The sequence below is a fragment of the Oncorhynchus mykiss genome, chromosome 5, assembly GCF_057628025.1.
Source record: "Oncorhynchus mykiss isolate SJ-2025 chromosome 5, ASM5762802v1, whole genome shotgun sequence".
Taxonomy (NCBI): Eukaryota; Metazoa; Chordata; class Actinopteri; order Salmoniformes; family Salmonidae; genus Oncorhynchus; species Oncorhynchus mykiss.
Genome location: NC_143026.1, coordinates 51,707,501 through 51,729,204, shown reverse-complemented (window position 1 = coordinate 51,729,204; position 21,704 = coordinate 51,707,501). Strand labels below are relative to the sequence as shown.

The window sequence follows — 21,704 nt, the reverse complement described above, 5'->3', positions numbered from 1 at the left end:
GGATCTTTAAATTGTACAGAACGTTTGCCTCTGGGGATACTCTTGAGCCAAAAGGGTTCTAAATGGACAGAAATATTGTGTCAAAATTAGCTCACAACTATTAGCAAAACAACTTCTATCATGTATCTTTAACTTCCTACCTTAAAGAAAAAGCCACAGGACATTTTCTCGTCATCGCCATAGATCCCCTCCATGTCTCCACTCTCCTCCATGCCTTCTCCCTCAAGAGGCTTGAACACATACAGAGGCACCTCAATCAGGTTGCTTCTTGCCCCGCCAAAGAGGTCTGAGATAAGGGGGGTCTCGGTGGGGGTGACCGTAAAGGTCTCTTTCACTGGCTGGGCCAGCACTTCAGATACAGTCGACACTATTATGGGTTTGAGCTCATCCATTTTCACCTGCTTCTTCTCCTCTACTTCCATCTCCTCATGTTCCTCTGCTTCATCCTTCTTGGCAATCTCTCGGGTCCCTTCTTGTCTTTTCTGCTTGTCTTTGGCTGGGGAGGAGGGAGAAGAGGCACTACCTGCCTCTGTCTCTGGGGATAGCAGCGGTTCAGTGTCCCTGTCCCTATCCTTGTCCTCTGTCTCTGTGGTTTGACCGGCGGGTTTCTCCCCCATGTAGGCAAAGGCCATGGGCTGGAATGGGGAGAACCGGCGCAGGCGGGGGAGGCTGTCCACAGACTGGGGCGCTGTCAGGCAGCGGTTATAGGGGGCCAGCTTGAGCTCGCTGGGGCGCGGCGTGCGGGGGTTCCGTGAGTGAAAGGAGGCCGACTTCCTCTTGATGCTCGTGGGCGAGCGGTGGGCGGAGCGGGGTGAGTCGGCCGGGGAGGGTGAGCCAGAAGAGCGGGTGGAGGCGTGGGCGTATTTCTGTGGCGAGGTCTGGGGAGGGGGGATGACCCAGGCCTGTTGTTGCTTTTGTTCTCTCATGGCCATGATGACCTCCTGTTGTTGGGCCAGGCGCTGCATCTCTGTCTGCAGGAAGCCCAACGAGTGGTTCAGCTTCTCGATGGAGCGTGTGTATTCAGCTAGATCCACCTCACCGGGTCCTTGACCTCCGGCGGGACCTTGACCTCCCTCTTCTCCTCCTCCGGAGGAGGATTTCAGCCAGCGGGCCCCAGAGAGTCCCTGCCCCTGCTCAGCCCCGTCGGGCGTGTCCGCTTTGCTCCCCCCTGTTTTCCTCTCATCTTCCGTTGTCGTCTTCCCCCCTTCCTCCTGTCCTCCTACCCCTGAGGCGCCGTCACCCTTCCTCTTGACCACGTCCAGGAAGATGGAGCGGCCCATCCTCTGGCGGTGGCGAGTGAATGCGGCCTCCACCTTCTTCTTCTGCGCCTCAATGGCTTTTCGCTTCTCCTCCAGGCGCATGCGCAGCTCCACCATCTCTGTCGCCATGGCCTGGGCCGGGTCGCTAGGGAGAGGGGCCTGGGCTGGCCCAGTTGGAGTGTCTTGGGTGAGAGGCGCAATCTGTTGATGCACGGGGCTGTGTTCCGGAGTGGGTGCCCAGGAGACGGACAACGGGAGGCCCAGTTCTGAGCCCTCGGGGGTGGTCTTGAGGGAGCTGCCGCCCCCGCTGCTGCTGCTTCTTCCCCCCGATTCGGGGACACCGAGCTTCCGGAACTTCTGCTCGGCAAAGCTGGTCATCTTGGTGCCGGAGCTGGTGGAGGGAGATTTGGCGTAGCCGGAGCTGCTGGGGCAGGGGCTGGGCGTGTCCATGTCCAGCTCCATGCTCAGAGCTTCCCTCAGCGATGAGTCCTCGTCCAGGGTCTCAGCGATGTCCTCGGTCCTCACGTGGATGCCCGTGTCCACCTCCGTAGTGTCTGTGGTGCTCAACGAGTCCAGGTCCCTCTTCTCCGGTCGAGCATTAGGATCCAGGCCAACTTCACCACCTCCTCTGCCCTGGTTTGGACTGTGCAGGAAGAACCCATTTTTGATGCCCTCTGTCAGAGGGCGCTGTGGGGCCTGCCTACCGGTGTTGTGGATTATCTGAAGGGCTTCCTCCATGCTGGGGGTGGCGATGCCATTTCCGTGCCTGTCCAGGTTTGAGCCACCATTGGGGAACCTCAGTGGGCCTCCAGGGGGTTCAGGCCTGCCAGGCTGTCTGGGCAGATCGGGCCCTGCCAGGTTGTCCAGGCGGCCCTCCTCCTCGATGCCCGTTCCCTGCCCGTTGATGGGCTGGAAGGACAGGTTCCTCTTCATGCCCCGGGGCATCTGTTGAACCTTGAAGCCCTCTGTGCTGGCAGAGCGAGTCATGCTACGGCCGGGGGGAGTGGATGTCTGGGCGGTGTCCTCTTTGTCAAAAGGGATGTCGAAGGATACACCGTAAGGCCCAGACCTGGCAAAAACAAACAGCCAGTCAATCAGTCAAATGCTATTAGAATTGCACTTTTTTGTTGTACCAAACAATAATTGTATTTTGTCTGCTACAAGTCATTAATTGACTTACTCCATGATACTAACCTTTTCTCCTTGGGCCAAGTTCCTACACAGCCATCCACAAAGGACATTGAGGTTGATCTCTTTATTTCACCTGGATGAGAATATGCATCTCATATTAGATCCATCAATTGTTATTAAACTTTAATCTGTTTAATGATCAATTGGTAGAAGCCAAAACTTCTAGTGATCAAGTTACCTGAGTTCCTAGGTTGTGGTTGGAGAGGCAGGCTAGAGGGGGTGAAAAAAATAAAACATAATATTGTCAATCACGAACACCTACAAAAGTTAAAACATACAGGTTTCCAGATGACCAAGACATTATCACCTCTGTTGAGAGATTGTGGAACGGGGTCTTTTTTTAAGCTTGGCACCATAGCTTGAGCGCTGTATGTACAGTATGCGCCCACCCCAGACTACTTAATACATTCCAGATGGGTTTGCTTAACCTCTGATCAGTATCCCCTGCAGATAGCCATGATGCGGCGCACAATTGGCCCAGCGTCGTCCGGGTTAGGGGCGGGTTTTGCCGGGCCGGGATGTCCTTGTCCCATCGCACTCTAGTGACTCCTGTGGCAGGCCGGGCGCATGCACGCTGACTTCGTTCGTCAGTTGTACAGTGTTTCCTCCGACACATTGGTGCGGCTGACTTCCACGTTAAGCGAGCAGTGTGTCAAGAAGCAGTGCGGAGGACGCATGGCTCTCGACTTTCGCCTCTCTCGACTCCGTATGGGAGTTGCAGCTATTGGACAAGACTATAACTACCATTTTGGGAGAAAATGGATTACATTTACAAAAATAATAATAAAAAAAAAAGTTTTTATAGAGATCCAGTTCCAACGAGTCTTGTTCCATATAGACCTGGTCAGATCCAGACCCGGTCCGATTTGGGGGAAGAAGAAGAAAAGTCCATTTTTAAGCTAGCTGATTAAGTGCGAGGGGGAGGAGGTAGAAAGAGCCATTTTTACAATAACAGGGGAGGTTAGCATTTGTTGGGGGTATGATATTTGTACATCTGTAACTTTCTCACTCATCATTATTCACAATTCATTTAGGATTACCTGTAATTATGGTAGCATTCACATTCCTGTAGAAGTGTTTAGAAACAATGATATTCTTATTTACAATAAAAAGTATTTTCCATTGGGCACAAAATCATCTGAAACACAATTAAAACCAACAGCAAATGCATCCAACAAATGTGTAGAGTCACAAACTTGATGTAGTCATTGCATGCTATGAATCTGGACCAAATACTACATTTTTACTACCTTAATACACATATAAGTGAATTTGTCCAAATACTTTTGCTCCCCTAAAATATATATGCGTGCATACATTTTCGAATGGGTGCCCCCAGTGTGAATCGAACATGACGTACCAACTTAGCCAAACAGGACCATAAATTAATAAGAAATAGTACCTGGGTCGTTCTGGGCTGGGCGGTCTCTCCATGAAGCTCGTCTTGGTGACATTGGAGATGGGAACAGAGGGCATGTTCCTCAACGATGTGAGGGCTGGCTCTAAAAACCAAACACAAACACATTACTTTCATTAAAAGCCCAATAGAGCTGTTTTTATATCAATATCAAATCATTTCTGGGTAACAATTAAGTACCTTACTGTAGTAGATTTCCATTAAAATGGGCAAAATCTGCTTTTCAGCAACAACAACAAAAAATATCTTGCTAGGACTGTCTGGGAGTGGTCTGAGTGGGGAGGGGAAAACTGAAAACTAGCTGTTATTGGCAGAGAGGTTTGGAAATCTCGTTGTTATTGGTCTATTAACTCATTTACTGCATTTACTGTGATGTCACCATATAAAGCCAAAACTCCTGCCCATGCAAACCTGCTGATTAGAAGGTCCAGTGTAGATTGTATTTTCAACCAGCAACTATCAGGAAATAACACTGATAAAATTGTTTCACACTTTTACAGTAAGTGTTTCATCAGCTGTTGTCGAATATGATATAAAACAGTGGGAAACAATATATTTTGACTGTACTGGGCTTTTAAAACCATTAAATAGAACAGGAATGATTTAATCTGGATGTCTGAAGTTTGCAAAAATACAAAACAGTTCTGAAGTACAAAAAACTGCTTTCCTTCAGTGTCCAGCACTCTTGGTTGTACAAAGGAGGGCTTAACCACTTCAAACCACCAGAACAGCTCGGCCATAAACACAAGGTAGTTATTCTGGAAAAGACAAAAACAGACAGGATGTGGTGGTAAAGCTAAGGTTAATAGAAACAGGACTGCAACATAAACATTACACACCAGGCAAAAGACCACTGCAACATGAACTCTTGTAGAAAAATGTAACGGTTCAAAACTGTCAAATGCAGTATACCTGAGCTTCCACAAGATGTCTCTGTTAACTTCAAAAAGACAAACTATTATACACATCATAAATACTTACTTGAGATCAGTCAATTAAATACATTGACATTTTCTTTACGAAAACCTTCATAGACCAAAGAGAACCCAACTGGTTAGAGTAAAGAGTGAGTTAATTGAGTCACTTCGCTTACCTTGTTTATACAGTGTTTCCCCCATCAATTTAATAACCCTCAAAACAGAGGAGCTGTTACACATTTCCCAAGGTGTCACAATATTTTACAGTACACAGCCAGATCCCTTTAGTTAATATATCATTTACATAGTGGTATGTGGTGCTGTTGGTACTTGAATGTGCCTGTGCGTGAAAATAAAACCATTTGCCTAGTTTCTGCTCCTCTCGAGATGGTCACAGAACCAATGAATAGGGTTGACCCACAAGGACCTGTTTGGCCAGATCGCCTGTACACAAAGAGGGGAAAGCCTTTCTTCCTTTCCCTTGCTATCCTTATAATCGGATTGATTCACCATTGCAACTCATGCCCTGGTCAGAAACCAGGTCAGAAAGAACAGGAACGAAAATATATTCAAAGAGGTGCTGTCAAAAATATTGATTGATGACACTTACGAATTATGATAAAACACAATCAACGAGTCCCAGAAATGGCATGTGATAAATGCCTAGTACACATTTAGATAGATGGGAAAATGAACCATGGCCACGTCCTCATGACCAATCATGGTGTGTTATTGTTATTCCTTTGTTACCATCCTCATCCACTGACACTTAGCCCAAAGTCATACTCATTAGCAAAGAAAACACACTGCATCAGGAAGTGACTATCTTGACTTGTCCAGTAAGAAATGCTTATTTCCATTTTCAGTTGCAAAATGTTTTGCTACGGTTTGCCCTGATGAACATCACCCAGGGTTCCCCAAGGAGGCGGGCACACACACGTGTTCCGATATGACCTTGAGTATATGCAGTGTTCATCGGGTCAACAACACAATTGTTACCAAAATGAACATTCCCTTACTCAGTGCAAAAGCAGTGTGTGTGTGCATCTACAGTTGAAGTCATAAGTTTACATACACTTAGGTTGGAGTCATTAAAAATTGTTTTTCAACCACTCCACAAATTTCTTGTTAACAAACTATAGTTTTGGCAGGTCGGTTAGGACATCTACTTTGTGGTTGACACAAGTCATTTTTCCAACAATTCTTTTACAGACAAATTATTTCACTTTTAATTCACTGTATCACAATTCCAGTGGGGTCAGAAGTTTACATACAGTAAGTTGACTGTGCCTTTAAACAGCTTGGAAAATTCCAGAAAATTATGTCATGGCTTTCTGATAGGCTAATTGACATAATTTGAGTCAATTGAAGGTGTACCTGTGGATGTATTTCAAGGCCTACCTTCAAACTCAGTGCCTCTGATTGACATCATGGGAAAATCAAAAGAAATCAGCCAAGACCTCAGAAAAGAAATTGGAGACCTGCACAAGTCTGGTTCATCCTTAGGAACAATTTCCAAATGCCTGAAGATACTACGTTCATCTGTACAAACAATAATACGCAAGTATAAACACCATGGTATCACATAGCCGTCATACTGCTCAGGAAAGAGACGCATTCTGTCTCCTAGAGATGAACGTACTTCGGTGTGAAAAGTGTAAATCAATCCCAGAACAACAGCAAATGACCTTGTGAAGATGCTGGAGGAAACAGGTACAAAAATATCTATATCCACAGTCAAACAAGTCCTATATTGGCATAACCTGAAAGGCCACTCAGCAAGGAAGAAGCCACTGCTCCAAAACCGCCATAAAACAGCCAGACTACGGTTTGCAACTGCACATGGGGACAAAGATTGTACTTTTGGAGAAATGTCCTCTGGTCTGATTAAACAAAAACAGAACTGTTTGGCCATAATGACCATCGTTATGTTTGGAGGAAAAAGGGGGAGGCTTGCAAGCCGAAGAACACCATCCCAACTGTGAAGCATGCACTTTAAAAAATAGATGGCATCTTGAGGTAGAACATTATGTGGATATATTGAAGCAACATCTTGGTCGCAAATGGGTCTTCCAAATGGACAATGACCCCAAGCATAGTTCCAAAGTTGTGGCAAAATGGCTTAAGGACAACAAAGTCAAGGTATTGGAGTGGCCATCACAAAGCCCTCACAGACCTCAATCCTATAGAAAATTTGTGGGCAGAACTGAAAAAGTGTGTGCGAGCAAGGAGGCCTAGAAACCTGATTAACCAGCTCTGTCAGGAGGAATGGGCCAAAATTCACCCAACTTATTGTGGGAAGCTTGTGGAAGCCTACCTGAAACATTTGACCCAAGTTAAACAATTTTAAAGGCAATGCTACCAAATACTGAGCCACTGGGAATGTGATGAAAGAAATACAAGCTGAAATAAATACTTCTCTCTACTATTATTCTGACATTTCACATTCCCAAAATAAAGTGGTGATCCTAACACCTAAAACAGGGAATTTTTACTCTGATTAAATTTCAGGAATTGTGAAAAACTGAGTTTAAATGTATTTGGCTAATGTGTATGTAAACTTCTGACTTCAACTGTATGTGTGTGAGTGTGTAAGTGTGTGTGTGAGAGATTCACCTCTTCAGCAATATTTACCCTCAGCTGTTTAACAGTATGTCAAGACAGCAGAAGCAGCTAACTAGAGGTGACTCCCCAAAGTGACTACACTGCATTTAAAATAATTGGTACCGTGAGCAGTTTTTGGTCATGCAGAGCATAGCTCCCCGAGTTAGCATGTCAGACCACAGCCAATCCTATTCTTACAAAGCCAATATTCTCTGCAATCCAAACAAACAGTGATGCAAAACCAGAGCACAGGAATCATCTTTGCTCATATTCCAGGGTGTTATGTCATAACAGGCATAACATTTGAATGTTTTTATCTGTCATGACAGATTATACAGTAGCCAAAACACTGACAAACAACCATCCAGCCGGAACACTGACAAACACAATTATCCAATGTCAAACTCTGTAGCAACTGAACTACAGTAAATTATTATAATAACTATGATCAATAAAATGTAAACCAAGTTCAATCATTCAAAACAACACAACGCTACATCTCAACAGAATCTCCACCACAGCCATCTTTAATACTAGAACTCCATCTATATAACATACAGTATAGCAAACAATCACAACAACCATTTTTATAGCCTGGTTGCAAATCTGGTAATGTTGTTTTGCCAACTCCTGTCTCACCAACACCAGATTGCAAGACAGCACAAACTGATCTGGTACCAGGCTACAATTTCCATTGCAGTGAGCTACAGTAGCCTACCTCCTCTAGGTCAATTCAGCTGCAGCATGAGTGGGGTCCTCCCAGTCTGATAGAGAAACGATAGATAAAAGAGAAAGAGAAATGGTCTCCCCTAGCCCAGATAGCAAAAGCTTGTCCGCTCCCTCCATATGTCTGTCTACCTGCTTCCTCTCACATTCGATCGTGAGCGTTATCTCTCCTAACACCACTGCCAGTCAAACATCCATTATGTTCTGCCCCTGATTTTCTACTGATCTCCAACTCACAACACCGCAACCCTGTCGCCTGATATTACCCCGCCCAGTTGCCAGATTGTCAGATTTTACTGTCACTTACTGTTCTCTGGCGGGTTGCCAGGTTTGGAGATTGCAGCGTGTCACTCCATGTCTGAGATGAGAGCTGATTGGTGCTGACTGCAAACAAATCTGACGCTAAAGCATTGGGATGGATAATCTGTTTAGTAGGGCAACCCCACCCCTCTCAGTGGGTGCCCACACACAGGCTACCATGTCATTAATGTCATTAAATGTCATTAATCACTTTACATTAGCCAAGGGGCTGATTAGACCAGAGACCTGTGCGTCTGAGGCCATATGCATAGTCTCAGGTCCCCCATGTCCATAAATGATAAGATTTCTCTCTCTCTGTGTGTGTCTCTCTCTGTGTCTCCCTCACTGTGTCTCTCTCTCCGTCTTTAAATTATTATAAAAGTAAGAGGTTTGGGCTGAGTGAGTGGATGATTTTGTGGTCAAGCTGCACAGAAATAGCAACTAGAAGCTCAAACCCCTAAGAAGAGGTTCAAATGAAGTGCACAGAGACTATCTATAATATATATGGCTTTTGTCAGTGGCTAGTATACAGGTTGTTGTGAAATATAATTATGAGAAGGGACAAGCCTCTCAGACTACAGCAATTTGACTGGAACACTCGTGGGTACACTCAATATGGCGGCCGGTCCACCTATCACAGAACATTGACTTGAATGGGAATGTAATTCTAATAATTATATTTCTACTGTGGCTAGCATAAACTCAATGTCAGTGTCATGATAGATGCAGTAGGACTGATTTGCCTCTTCAGCCCCAGGGCTCTATTTCACCTGACCCGCAGCCTGAATCATCTCCTTCCTAAGCATTCTGTGAAGTGACTTATTCAGAATCTGCCAGTGTGTCTGGGGTTGCTTAAAGGACCATGTCAGACACAGCTGATTTCAACTCACTAGTATTCCCCCCTCCCCTTGTGAACTGTGTGCTTTAATAGCTACTAGCAGCACTTCTCCACTGAAAGGACCAGCACAACTGACAGCTGGGTAGACGCCAATACTCAACACCCAGACAGGGCCAGTGGTACACTGTTGTTTGCAGCACACAAACACACACACAAACTCAGCCCCGACTCACCTTTTCTCCACTATGACACTTCTCTGCCACAAAAAAAACAACACATACCATTTTTAACCGTTCATCAGTTTTCAGTACAGTACTTGTGAAACCATTAATGTACAAGAATAGAGAAAATGGGGAATGCAGAGCTGTTTGGCAACAACACACGTGACCAACACCCACTATTCACAGCCTGGGAGCCAAGACAAAGACACAAGCCAAGTGTTATGTGTCCATCCTTCCTGCACATAGATACAATACATACCGATATAATAGCTTCCAGTGAAAAATGGAGAGAGAGAGAGAGAACGAGAGAGCGAGGAGCGTAGAAGAGAGAGATGAGAGAAAGGTATATAATGAGAGGAAAGAAGGAGAGAGGAGAGAGGAAAGCGAGAGAAATAGGGAAGGCAATACAGACAAAAGAGAGAGGGACAGACAAAACAGAGACACATCTCGCACAGACAAACCAGATCTGTGGTTTGTGAGGACAGAGAGTTTACAGGATCCATTTCAGACAGATCCCATTTTCCACCAGGCTTTCTCCAGCTGTATTACATAATATGAATATACACGAATCACCAGCTCTGGCAATGCTGCACACACTGTAGCTGCCAAGCCTTATGCCTAGTTTGACGCATTGTCTTTAGCTCTTGGACTACTTCCAAATGTATTATTTTCTTTGCAAAATCTCCTGAAACTTTTGCTGCCCTTTAAAAATCAACAATTCAAACCGAGTTGGCTGAACTCTGTGTGCAGTAACACCTTTTCCACACTACTGAGCTGAGCCAAGCCATGCTGAGCTGTACTGCGCTGGCGTGGTTACACATGCAGTCTAGTTGCTGGAACGGTGCGGGAAAGGACCATGTGAAAACAAAATATCCCAGCCAACACTGTACGGTATAGACACAATAGTGTGAAAAGGGTATACATTTGTACCTCAGAGATTCTTTCAAAACACACTTCAAAAGCCATAACTTTGCCTTGTGGACTTACTTTGACTGAAGAGGAGGCGTAGACCATGTCCTCCAGACTGAAGTGGCAGCAGCGGTTGAGGTGCTGCTGACAGAACTCCTGCACCAGCTGCAGGTTGTACAGGCTGTCCACCAGTGACATGCTCTTCTTAAGGCAGATATCTGACAGGGACAGGCCACATGGACACATAATTGGCTAAGTTGGTTAAAGGGGGTCTGAGAGACGAGTGATGCACAAATCTCTTGGAAGTGAATCAGAAAGTGAATATCCGTTAGGAGTAGGGCTTCTGGAGGTATTTGTAAGGTATTTGTCCCTTCTTTGTATGGGATTGACCAATCAGGGATGAGAATACTGGATGTTTTCCAGAAGGTAATCAAGCCGTTTTGATGCGAAAACAGAATCTTATGGAGTGCCTTTAAATCAATCATCACTCTGAATTTGGGGTACTGAGCCTTGTGTGTGTGTCCATATGAGATCCCATCCACTTCATCAGTGGGTTGATGGTTGATGAGATTAAGGGTGAGTTGAGACTTGATGTTCATCACTAATGGATGGCTCACTCACTCCTCCTGGAACATGAAAGGCTAGCCAGGGGAGAGCCCTTAACACCTTCAGGCTAAGTGATTGAATAATTCAGACAGCTATAGGCCTCTCAAAAAGGTAATGTGTTGATAGGGAACCACAGACACCCCCCATCCCCACGGTCAGAATACAGTTTAGTGCTGTCTAGTTAGTGTACCTTCCAGTTTGACTAGCTGTGGGCAGTAGAAGTGCAGCAGAGTGGCCAGGGCGCAGCCGTCAGTGGTGTCCTTCAACAGGTTGTCCACAGGGGGGATCCAGGGCACCTGCTGTGCCACCGCCTGCTCCTTCCTGTAGCGAGCCTGGAGCACCACAGGGAAGACAGACAGACAGACAATGGGTCTGGGCATGGAGATGGATGGTGCAAGGGAGATTCATACACACACGGACAGACAAAGAAATACACTGGCAGAGGCGGACATGTGGGAATGCAGATTTCCATATCGATGGAGTGCATCTCTCATTGGAGTTGAAGAAGGGTGATATTGTATCATGCAGGGAAAAAAGCAACACCAATAACGGCAATCACATGCTGACGTTCACTTGTGGAATGATGACATTTACTACGGTGACACTATGGAGATGGTGGTGAGAGACTGGTCATCTGACTTACAGGCACTAGCCATGCTGGCTAAAATGTCAAATAGAGGATTCTCTCATGTCAAACAGACATCTTTCCTTGAGACAGCTAGTAGAGTACACCCGCAGCAGCAACCAGGGGGATTTGAACCAGGGGGATTTGTCATGAAGCCTAAATTGTGACTGTTCTCCTAGTTGAAAAAAACAAACAATGTTTGTGTATTTGTACTGCATTTGCGTGCTTGCAGTCTGTTTGCCTGAAATGGTGCTGAAATTGCTTTGTGCTGCCTTCAGTGACATTGGCCCTTTTTGTGTCTGTTTCCAAAGGTTTGAGACAAGTATTACAGTACATTGGCAATAAGTGCTGACTGAGTTTGTGTCAAGTCTGACATGACATGTTTCTCACACACTTTCAAGGCTACATCAAAGACGCGTTTTGTAAGAATCACTCCTATTGGGTGGCAAAGGCTTTCTTAAACACCAACCGTCAATGGTAGCAAAACAACTAACCTACAGTACATTTTGAATGTTGCAGTTCCAGGTTGATGAAAAGGTCAGATTCTTGCAGTCCCGGCTGATTGAATAGCACTGTTCTTTGAATACTAATGTGAGTCATTCATAGACTGACCTCAAAGGCTCACAATAAGAGATATGTGCCACACTTCGTGAAGTGGACGATTAGAAGGTATAATCACATTCACAGGCAATCTATTGATCACGCTGATCTTTCATAGTGCTGGCTGGAGAATTTATTCAACCACACTACATCCAAGCCGAGGTTTGGCCGTGTGTAGGTTTCAAACAATTTAGCTACATTTTATGTTTTTTTGAACAAAGTATACAGAGATCCTTAAGGTTTAGCAAGAACAACTTCTGGTGTCTGAGTGAGTCTAGACAGTGAGAGTAGGATTGCAGCGACACATAGTGGCAGAGCATGAGGACTAGCAATAACTTAGTACACCTTTATTCAAAGAGATACAGTTCAAATGGATCAAACCCACAATTGCTGAAATCACAATAACGGCTAGCAGGCATTACTTCACCTCTCCAGGCACAAATGGCCCATAACGTACTGCTACCCTTACATGACACAGCAGAATAAACACAAGCTGAACATTTGGCAGGGGGAGACTGGGGAGTGTGTGTGGGAAGGGGGGTTGGTGGTGGTTATGGAGTGCCAGTAGGCATGTCCCAGCAATGACCCAGGTTGTGGGACTATCGCAGGAAAGGCTATAGGGCCGGGCTATGTCAGGGCTAAACCACAGCTAAAAGACAGGGCAGGACCTCCCGGGTGGCGCAGTGGTTAAGGGCGCTGTACTGCAGCGCCAGCTGTGCCAACGGAGACTCTGGGTTCGCGCCCAGGCTCTGTCGTAACCGGCCGCGACCGGGAGGTCCGTGGGGCGACGCACAATTGGCCAAGCGTCGTCCGGGTTAGGGAGGGTTTGGCCGGTAGGGATATCATTGTCTCATCGCGCACCAGCGACTCCTGTGGCGGGCCGGGCGCAGTGCACGCTAACCAAGGTTGTCAGGTGCACGGTGTTTCCTCCGACACATTGGTGCGGCTGGCTTCCGGGTGCGCGCTGTGTTAAGAAGCAGTGCGGCTTGGTTGGGTTGTGTATTGGAGGACGCATGACTTTCAACCTTCGTCTCTCCCGAGCCCGTAAGGGAGTTGTAGCAATGAGACAAGATAGTAGCTACTAACAATTGGATACCATGAAATTGGGGAGAAAAAGGGGTAAAATTCAACAAAAAACAAAAAAAAAGACAGGGCAGCCACGACCACCACTAAAACCCCCTAAAGAGCGCTTAGGCTTAGCCCCAATCCCAACCATCCACCACCACATCAATCAACTCGCTGTCCTGACAGTGTTCTCCCTCTATGACAAATCACATCCTCTCCAACCAGACATGTTCAATTCATCCCGCACAGATTTGCAACTTAAATCTCTGCCCTGCCATTGCCTTTGACTCCACATTGACCACAAGTGTTTATTGTGTTTCGCAGCGTACTGTGCTGCAGCTTAAAATAAACCCTGGGTCGCCCCCTCTGCTTTGTTCCGATGACTACAGCACATCTGTCCGTGGAGGGTACACGTCCCTCAATGAAGTCAGCGACTCAAAGAGCGTGACCGATTTAGGAGGTGTCTGGAGCTAGCATCCAGGTCAGAGTGCCGGGGGGAGGCGGAGAGGGAGAGGGAGCTGGAGAGAGAGAATGTGTGTCTTTTTACTGAATGCGGGCCTTTTAACTGAAGAATTTGTTTGCTTTATATGATTGTGTTTTGCATTTCGTGTTTTGTATTTGCTTTTCATGTATTGTGTAATTGATGTGTATATAGATACAGTATGTATTGTGTAATTGATGTGGATATAGATACAGTGTTGTTTTGTGTAATTATGTGTATATAGATACAGTATGTATCGTGTAATTTTTTTTAATGTGTTCATGCAGGAATCATCTGTGAAAGAGACAGTGGTCTCAGCATGACTACCTGCTTAAATAAAGGTTAAATAAAAAATATAAATATTTAGCAGACATTTCAAGTCCAGCACAGCTCACTGTGCCCTTGTATGCCATCGCTAGCCTGTGATGCCTCATATACAATAGCTGCTTAACAAGTGGTATACAGAAGATAGCCCTATTTGGTAGAAGATCAAGTCCATATTATGACAGCTCAAATAAGCAAAGAAAAAATTACAGTCCATCATTACTGTAAGACATGAAGGTCAGTCAATACAGAAAATTTCAAGAACTTTGAAAGTTTCTTCAAGTGTAGTTGCAAAAACCATCAAGCGCTATGATGAAACTGGCTCTCAAGAGGACCGTCATAGGAAAGGAAGACCCAGAGTTACCTCTGCTGCAGAGGATAAGTTCATTAGAGTTACCAGCCTCAGAAATTGCCGCCCAAATAAAAGCTTCACAGAGTTCAAGTAACAGACACATCTCAACATCAACTGTGTGAATCAGGTCTTCATGGTCGAAATGCTGCAAAGAAATCACTACCAAAGGACACCAATAACAATAAGAAACTTGCTTGGGCCAAGAAACACGAGCAATGGACATTAGACCGGTGGAAAGCTGTCCTTTGGTCTGAAGAGTCGAAATTTGAGACTTTTGGTTCAAACCACCATGTCTTTGTGAGACTCAGAGTAGGTGAAAGGATGATCTCCGCATGTGTGGTTCCCACCGTGAAGCATGGAGGAGGAGGTGTGATGGTGTGGGGGTGCTTTGCTGGGAACACTGTCTGTGATTTATTTAGAATTCAAGGCACACAACCAGCATGGCTACCACAGCATTCTTCAGCGATACGCCATCCCATCTGGTTTGCGCTTAGAGGGATTATCATTTGTTTTTCAACAGGACATTGTTGAACACACCCAACACACCTCCAGGCTGTGTAAGGGCTATTTGAAGGGCTATAAGAAGGAGAGTGATGGAATGCTGCATCAGATGACCTGGCCTCCACAATCACCTGACCTCAACCCAATTGAGATGGTTTGGGAAGAGTTGGACAGCAGAGTGAAGGAAAAGCAATCAAGTGCTCAGCATATGTGGGAACTCCTTCAAGACTGTTGGAAAAGCATTCCAGGTGAAGCTGGTTGAGAGAATGCCAAGAGTGTGCAAAGCTGTCATCAAAGCAAAGGGTGGCTACTTTGAATAATCTAAAATAGAACATATATTTAGATTTGTTTAACACTTTTTTGGTTACTACATGATTCCATGTGTTTTTTCATAGTTTTGATGACTTCACTATTATTCTACAATGTAGAAAATAGTAAAAAGAAAGAAAAACCTTGAATAAGTAGATGTGTCCAAACTTTTGACTGGTACTGTGCATGTGCCAGTACAATGTCATAGTAACATGGTTACAGTAACAACTATTGAGAAACTTGTTAGGCAACTTTACTTGTAATAAGTGAAGGGTCAGGGAATCAGATAGGCCTATAACCAGACTCAGAGGTGCTTTTCATGAAGATAGAGGGGTTAAAGTGAGTCATCTACAGTGCTGCAATCATGTTCAATAGAATCTCCTAACATCATGTCACATACATTATATATACCAAAGTATGTGGACACCCATTCAAATTAGTGGATTCTGCTATTTTAGCCACATGCGTTGCTGACAGGTGAATAAAATTGAGCACACAGCCATGCAATCTCCATATACAAACATTGGCAGGTGAATGGCCTTACTGAAGAGCTCAGTGACTTTCAATGTGGCACCATCATAGGATGCCACCTTTCCAACAAGTCAGTTCGTCAGATTTCTGCCCTGCTAGAGCTGCCCCGGTCAACTGTAAGTGCTGTTATTGTGAAGTGGAAATGTCTAGTAGCAACAACGGCTCAGTAGGCCACACAAGCTCACAGAACGGGGTCGCCGAGTGCTGAAGCACGTAGCCCGTAAAAACTGTCTGTCCTTGGTTGCAACACTCACTACTGAGTTACAAACTGCCTCTGGAAGCAACGTCGGCACAAGAACTGTTCATCGGGAAATTCATGAAATGGGTTTCCATGGCCCAGCTGCAGCACACATGTGCATTGCCAAGCGTCGGCTGGAGTGGTGTAAAGCTCGCCACAATTGGAACCCGGGAACAGTGAAAATGCATGGAATCACACTTAGTCCAACGGACTAATCTGTGTTTGGCAGATGCCAGGAGAATGCTACCTGTCCCGATGCATAGTGCCAAATGTAAAGTTTGGTGGAGAAGGAATTAACAGTCTGGGGCTGTTTTTCATGGTTCGGGCTAGGCCCCTTAGTTCCAGTGAAGGGAAATCTTAACAGCATACAATGACATTCTAGACAATTCTGTGCTTCCAACTTTGTGGCAACATTTTGGGGAAGGCCCTTTCCTGCTTCAGCATGTCAATGCCCCTGTGCACTGGTTTGACCCTCCTTTGGCAGCAATAACTTCAACCAAACGTTTTCTGTAGTTGCGGATCAGACCTGCACAACGGTCAGGAAGAATTTTGGACCATTCCTCTTCACAAAACTGTTTCAGTTCAGCAATATTCTTGGGATGTCTGGTGTGAACTGCTCTCTTGAGGTCATGCCACAGCATCTCAATTGGGTTGAGTTCAGGACTCTGACTGGGTCTCTCCAGAAGGCGTATTTTCTTCTGTTGAAGCCATTCTGTTGTTGATTTACTTCTGTGTTTTGGGTCGTTGTCCTGTTGCATTACCCAACTTCTGTTGAGCTTCAATTGGCAGACAGATAGCCTTACATTTTCCTGCAAAATGTCTTGATAAACGTGGGAATTCATTTTTCCATCAATGATAGCAAGCTGTCCAGGCCCAGAGGCAGTAAAGCAGCCCCAAACCATTATGCTCCCTCCACCATACTTTACAGTTGGGATGAGGTTTTGATGTTGGTGTGCTATGCCTTTTTTCTCCACACATAGTGTTGTGTGTTCCATCCAAACAACTCAAATTTAGTTTAATCTGTCCACAGACTATTTTGCATGTAGCGCTGTGGAACATCCATGTGCTCTTTTTGAATACTTCAGACGTGCAGCGATGTTTTTTTTTGACAGCAGTGGCTTCTTTCGTGGTGTCCTCCCATGAACACCATTCTTGTTTAGTGTTTTACGTATCGTAGACTCGTCAACAGAGATGTTAGCATGTTCCAGAGATTTCTGTAAGTCTTTAGCTGACACTCTAGGATTCTTCTTAACCTCATTGAGCATTCTGTGCTGTGCTCTTGCAGTCATCTTTGCAGGATGGCCACTCCTAGGGAGAGTAGCAACAGTGCTAAACTTTCTCCATTTATAGACAATTTGTCTTGCCGTGGATTGATGAACATCAAGGCTTTTAGAGGTAATTTTGTAACCTTTTCCAGCTTTATGCAAGTCAACAATTCTCAATCTTAGGTCTTCTGAGATCTGTTTTGTTTGAGGCATGGTTCACATCAGGCAATGCTTATTGTGAATAGCAAACAAACATTTTGTGAGTGTTTTTTATAGGGCAGGGCAGCTCTGACCAGCATCTCAAATATCGTCTCATTGATTAGACTCCAGGTTAGCTGACTCCTGACTCCAATTAGCTTTTGGAGAAGTCATTAGCCTAGGGGTTCACAAACATTTTCCAACCTACACTATACATGTTTAAATGATGTTATTAGTTTAAGCACAGTATGTTTGTCTATTGTTGTGACTTAGACGAAGATCAAATCAAATTTGATGACCAATTTATGCAGAAATTGGTCATCAAATCCCAAAGGGTTCACATACTTTTCCTTGCCACTGTAGATCTGGTAAAACACATTACTTCTCATACTCTGAGACGTATGTTTTGTTGTATATTGTCCCTGCCAAACACACACAAACAGCCAGGTGTCTAGCCTATCAGGCAGCACTTCATGCAAGGTCTCTGCAGGCACATACACGTCTGTTCTGGGATGGGACATCTGCCTTGCCGCAGTGGCATTGCCTCCTGGGAACTATCCAAGATTTTCTCAAGGCTCCTTTATAGACGTACCTTCTCTTCAGGTTCACTAAAGGTGTTGTGTCACAATTACCACACAAACTGTGCCCTCCTCTGGATGGGAGGCCCAGCCAAAGTATGAAAAGAAAGACTATACTATATGTTCGCAACAATTTAATGGGTAAGCCAACATTTCGGCACACTGTGCCTTCTTCAGGCTTTCTTAAGGTCCAAGCCACGGTAAAATGATGCCGTGTTTAGATGGGAAAGCAAAGAAGACTGAGGAAGGGATGGGGGAGATGAGAGGAGGGGGAGAGAAGAGAATGGGAGAGGAGGGAAATAAGGAGAGGAAAAAAGGAGTAGAAGACAGAAGAGAAGTAGAGAAGAGGAGAGAGGAGGGCAACAGAGCGGAGAGAATGACATCATCTCTCTCTCTCTCTATTGTCACTTTTGCTGTGTCAGAGGTCATGTTCCCATGTCAACCCTGCTGCTCGGCAGACCATAATACTGAACCAGCCTGCCAGTGATGACAGAGCATGTACAACAGACACGCAAACAACAGCCTGTCATAAGGCATTAGAGTCTGCATGTAGCGAGACGCAACAACTCCTAGATAGGTAGCCAGTTTAGTTTCTGAGCTGTGTGACCCCAGACTAAATGACAGTTGTCTTTGTAATTAGCATTGAAACGACTTGACTGTGTAGGGTGTGAAGAAAGTAGGAGAGAAAGTACAGTAGCTGTTTGTGCCAATGGCGTGACAATTAACATCTGCCTGTACTGGGTCTGAAGTTCAAATGTATGCAGATGATACAGTGATATGTGCATGCAAAGAGCAAACAACAAGCTGCACAAGAACTCACTACTGTAATGGTCCAGGGTACAAAATGGCTCAGTGACTCATGTTTGCATCTCAATGTGAAAAAAAAACTGTCTGCATGTTCTAAACAAAGAGGGCAACTGATGCTACTGAGCCAGATGTCTATGTGTCAGGGGAGGAGCTGACACATACCTTGGCTTCATACGTAATTCCAACCTCTCTTTTAAAAAGCAGGTGAAAAAGGCAGCAGAACCACAAGGTCTGCCATGAGAGGTGACAGTATAGTTCCCTTAAGGAAAAGCACCTTTAGTCAATCTGCTTTCTCTGTGAGAGCTTCCCATGTCTGGAACACACTGCCTTCAGACACACAGAACTGCACCACCTATCGCACCTTCACAAAAAAACGTTAAAGGCCAATCAGACTTGTGAACATAATTCCTAGCTGTGTATTGTCGCTTTCCATGTTGTCTGTAGCTTGCGAGGTGTGGAAACACGTTGTTTCTTTTATGTATTTTGTTTTGTTGCTCTTTGTGCTATTGCTCTGTCTGCATGCTACGTGTTGCTTGTCCTATGTTGCTCTGCATGTGTATTGTTATTGTAATTGTTTTTAATAACCCGCCCAGGGACTACGGTTGAAAATTAGCCGGCTGGCTAAAACCTGCACTTTTACGGAAACGTTGATTAATGTGCACTTTCCCTGTAAAAAATTGAAAAATAAACTCAAAGATAGGATTTAGCAGGACCGCACAAACAGATCTGGGATCAGGCTGAGAAAGGGAATTGCACAGAAATATTATGTTGTTCATGTTGAATGCTGCTATGTAAAATACAGTATAAACATTGAGGCATAAAAATGGAGAGATATACACTGAGTATTCAAAACATTAAGAACACCTGCTATTTTCATAACATAGGTGAATCCAGGTTAAAGCTATGATCCCTTATTGATGTCACTTGTTAAATCCACTTCAGTCGGTGTAGGTGAAGGGGAGGAGACAGGTTAAGAAGGCCTTTTATGCCTTGAGACAATTGAGACATGGATTGTGCATGTGTGCCATTCAGAGGGTCAATGGGTAAGACAAAATATTTAAGTGCCTTGAAATCGGATACCACCTGGAGCTCCTCCCCTGTGTATCAAGAATGACCCACCACCCAAAGGAAATCTAGCCAACCTGACACTACTGGGGGAAGCATTGGAGTCAACATGGGCCAGCATCCCTGTGGAACGCTTTCGACACATTGTAGAGTCCATGCTCCGACGAATTGAGGCTGTTCTGAGGGCAAAAGGGGGGGATGCATCTCAGTATTAGGAAGGTGTTCCTAATGTTTGGTATACTCAGTGTATAAGTGACAGCAGAGGTTGAACCAATGATGTGTATAACCCCTGGATTGCTGATGCTATGTAATGGCCAAGAGAGGCTTTGAAGCTACCAGCTGCCATATTGATACTCCCCAGAAGTGTATTGTATGTTTTATTTAACTAGGCAAGTCAGCTATGAACAAATTCTTATTTTACAATGACGGCTTACCCCGGTCAAACCCTCCCCAAACCCAGACAACACTGCCCTATGGAACTCCCGATCACGGCCAGTTGTGATACAGCCGGGGATCGAACCAGGGTCTGTAGTGACGCCTCTAGCACTGAGATGCAGTGCCTTAGACCGCTGTGCCACTCAGTAGCCTTTAAAATGGAAGGTGCAGTCCTCCTTAGAAATTCGTGGAATTCTACAGTATTTCAATAAAAAGGACAAAATTGGAAAATTACATTGTAGTGGGGATAGTAACATTAGTACTCTCTAAAATAATACTTTAAGCAATATGTTTTTATATTATTTTTAGAACACATACTATAATTTAAAGTATGCATCAAGGTGTCTGTAATAGAACATACTTGGCAAAAACAAAATGTAGACATTAATAAATGCATTTTTATAGCTTCCAAAATATTTCTTTACAATGGAGGAGTACCAAAATGGCTCAGCGGTGCTTTCAATACAGCGCCCCTGTCAGTCATCCAGGGTTTGGATTGAACTTGAATTTAATCATTTTCAATTTCTATTAAGAAATGTAATTTGAATTCAATAGTTTTAAATTGGCATTAATTACTAAATTCATACATGCAGTCACGTGCACAGATAGAGCCCTAGGGGTGCTGGAGTATCTGTCCTTTTGCCCTCCTATGGAAAAGGTGTCCTTTTGATCAGTGCTATTTTTTAAACTAATGAACCCCTCCCCGCCCTACTGCCCCCGGGAGCCGGTAGTGCATTGCTGCCAGAGCCGCCGGAAAACGTGTGGCGTGAAAGCATTTGCCCCAGTACTTTTCAATCCACTTTCAAAGCAGCAGCAGAAACAACGGGGCCAGTTACTTCTCAGCGCAATTTTGCGTTCTAGTTCAACATTTACCTGCTCTGTCGCAGTCTACCATTGAAAACTATTGAAGACTAGACGCAGAAAAGTATTATTTGTATTTGAGTGAAGTATTATTTGTATTTGAGTAATATGATTTCCTGAAAATTCTGGAACATTATCTACTCAGATGTTTTTTTTAAAACTACACTTACAGTGGCAGCCTACAATGCCATGCAATGCAATGCAAAAGAGTAATATGATTGGCCATTCAAGAAAAGGTTGAAGCCCTCTAATCTAAAGGAAATAGCAATGGTGAACTTGATCAAATGTCTGGAGGTGTTTGCAGAATGTTTTCTTTTGCAGTGACAGTTGCTGTATCTGACCATTTCGGGAAAAGACAAAAACAGTTGCAAATTGTGGAAGACATGTATACAAATAGTTTCAATTCAATAATGTTTTTTTTTCCCTTCCCGAACCTAAATATGCTGCACTGCCTGCAAATTCTGAAACATCGTCTACTCAC

General features: G+C 44.6%; 1 protein-coding gene across 6 annotated transcripts in view; it reads right to left on the bottom strand.

Moving 5' to 3' along the window:
* Positions 1-21,704, bottom strand: part of camsap2a (calmodulin regulated spectrin-associated protein family, member 2a) — a 78,513-nt gene that overhangs the window by 11,244 nt on the left and 45,565 nt on the right. For 4 of the 6 annotated variants that reach the window (XM_090235130.1, XM_090235131.1, XM_090235133.1 and 1 more), the window contains 7 exons: positions 11,179-11,320; positions 10,461-10,600; positions 4,537-4,625; positions 3,853-3,954; positions 2,629-2,660; positions 2,454-2,523; positions 141-2,328 (listed from right to left, as the gene is read on the bottom strand). In XM_090235130.1, coding sequence (XP_090091256.1) covers positions 141-2,328; positions 2,454-2,523; positions 2,629-2,660; positions 3,853-3,954; positions 4,537-4,625; positions 10,461-10,600; positions 11,179-11,320 — 2,763 coding nt within the window. Of the gene's footprint in view, positions 1-140; positions 2,329-2,453; positions 2,524-2,628; positions 2,661-3,852; positions 4,269-4,536; positions 4,626-8,106; positions 8,243-10,460; positions 10,601-11,178; positions 11,321-21,704 lie in introns of those variants that run through there. The other 2 variants (XM_090235132.1, XM_021603256.3) reach the window with 2 other exon arrangements.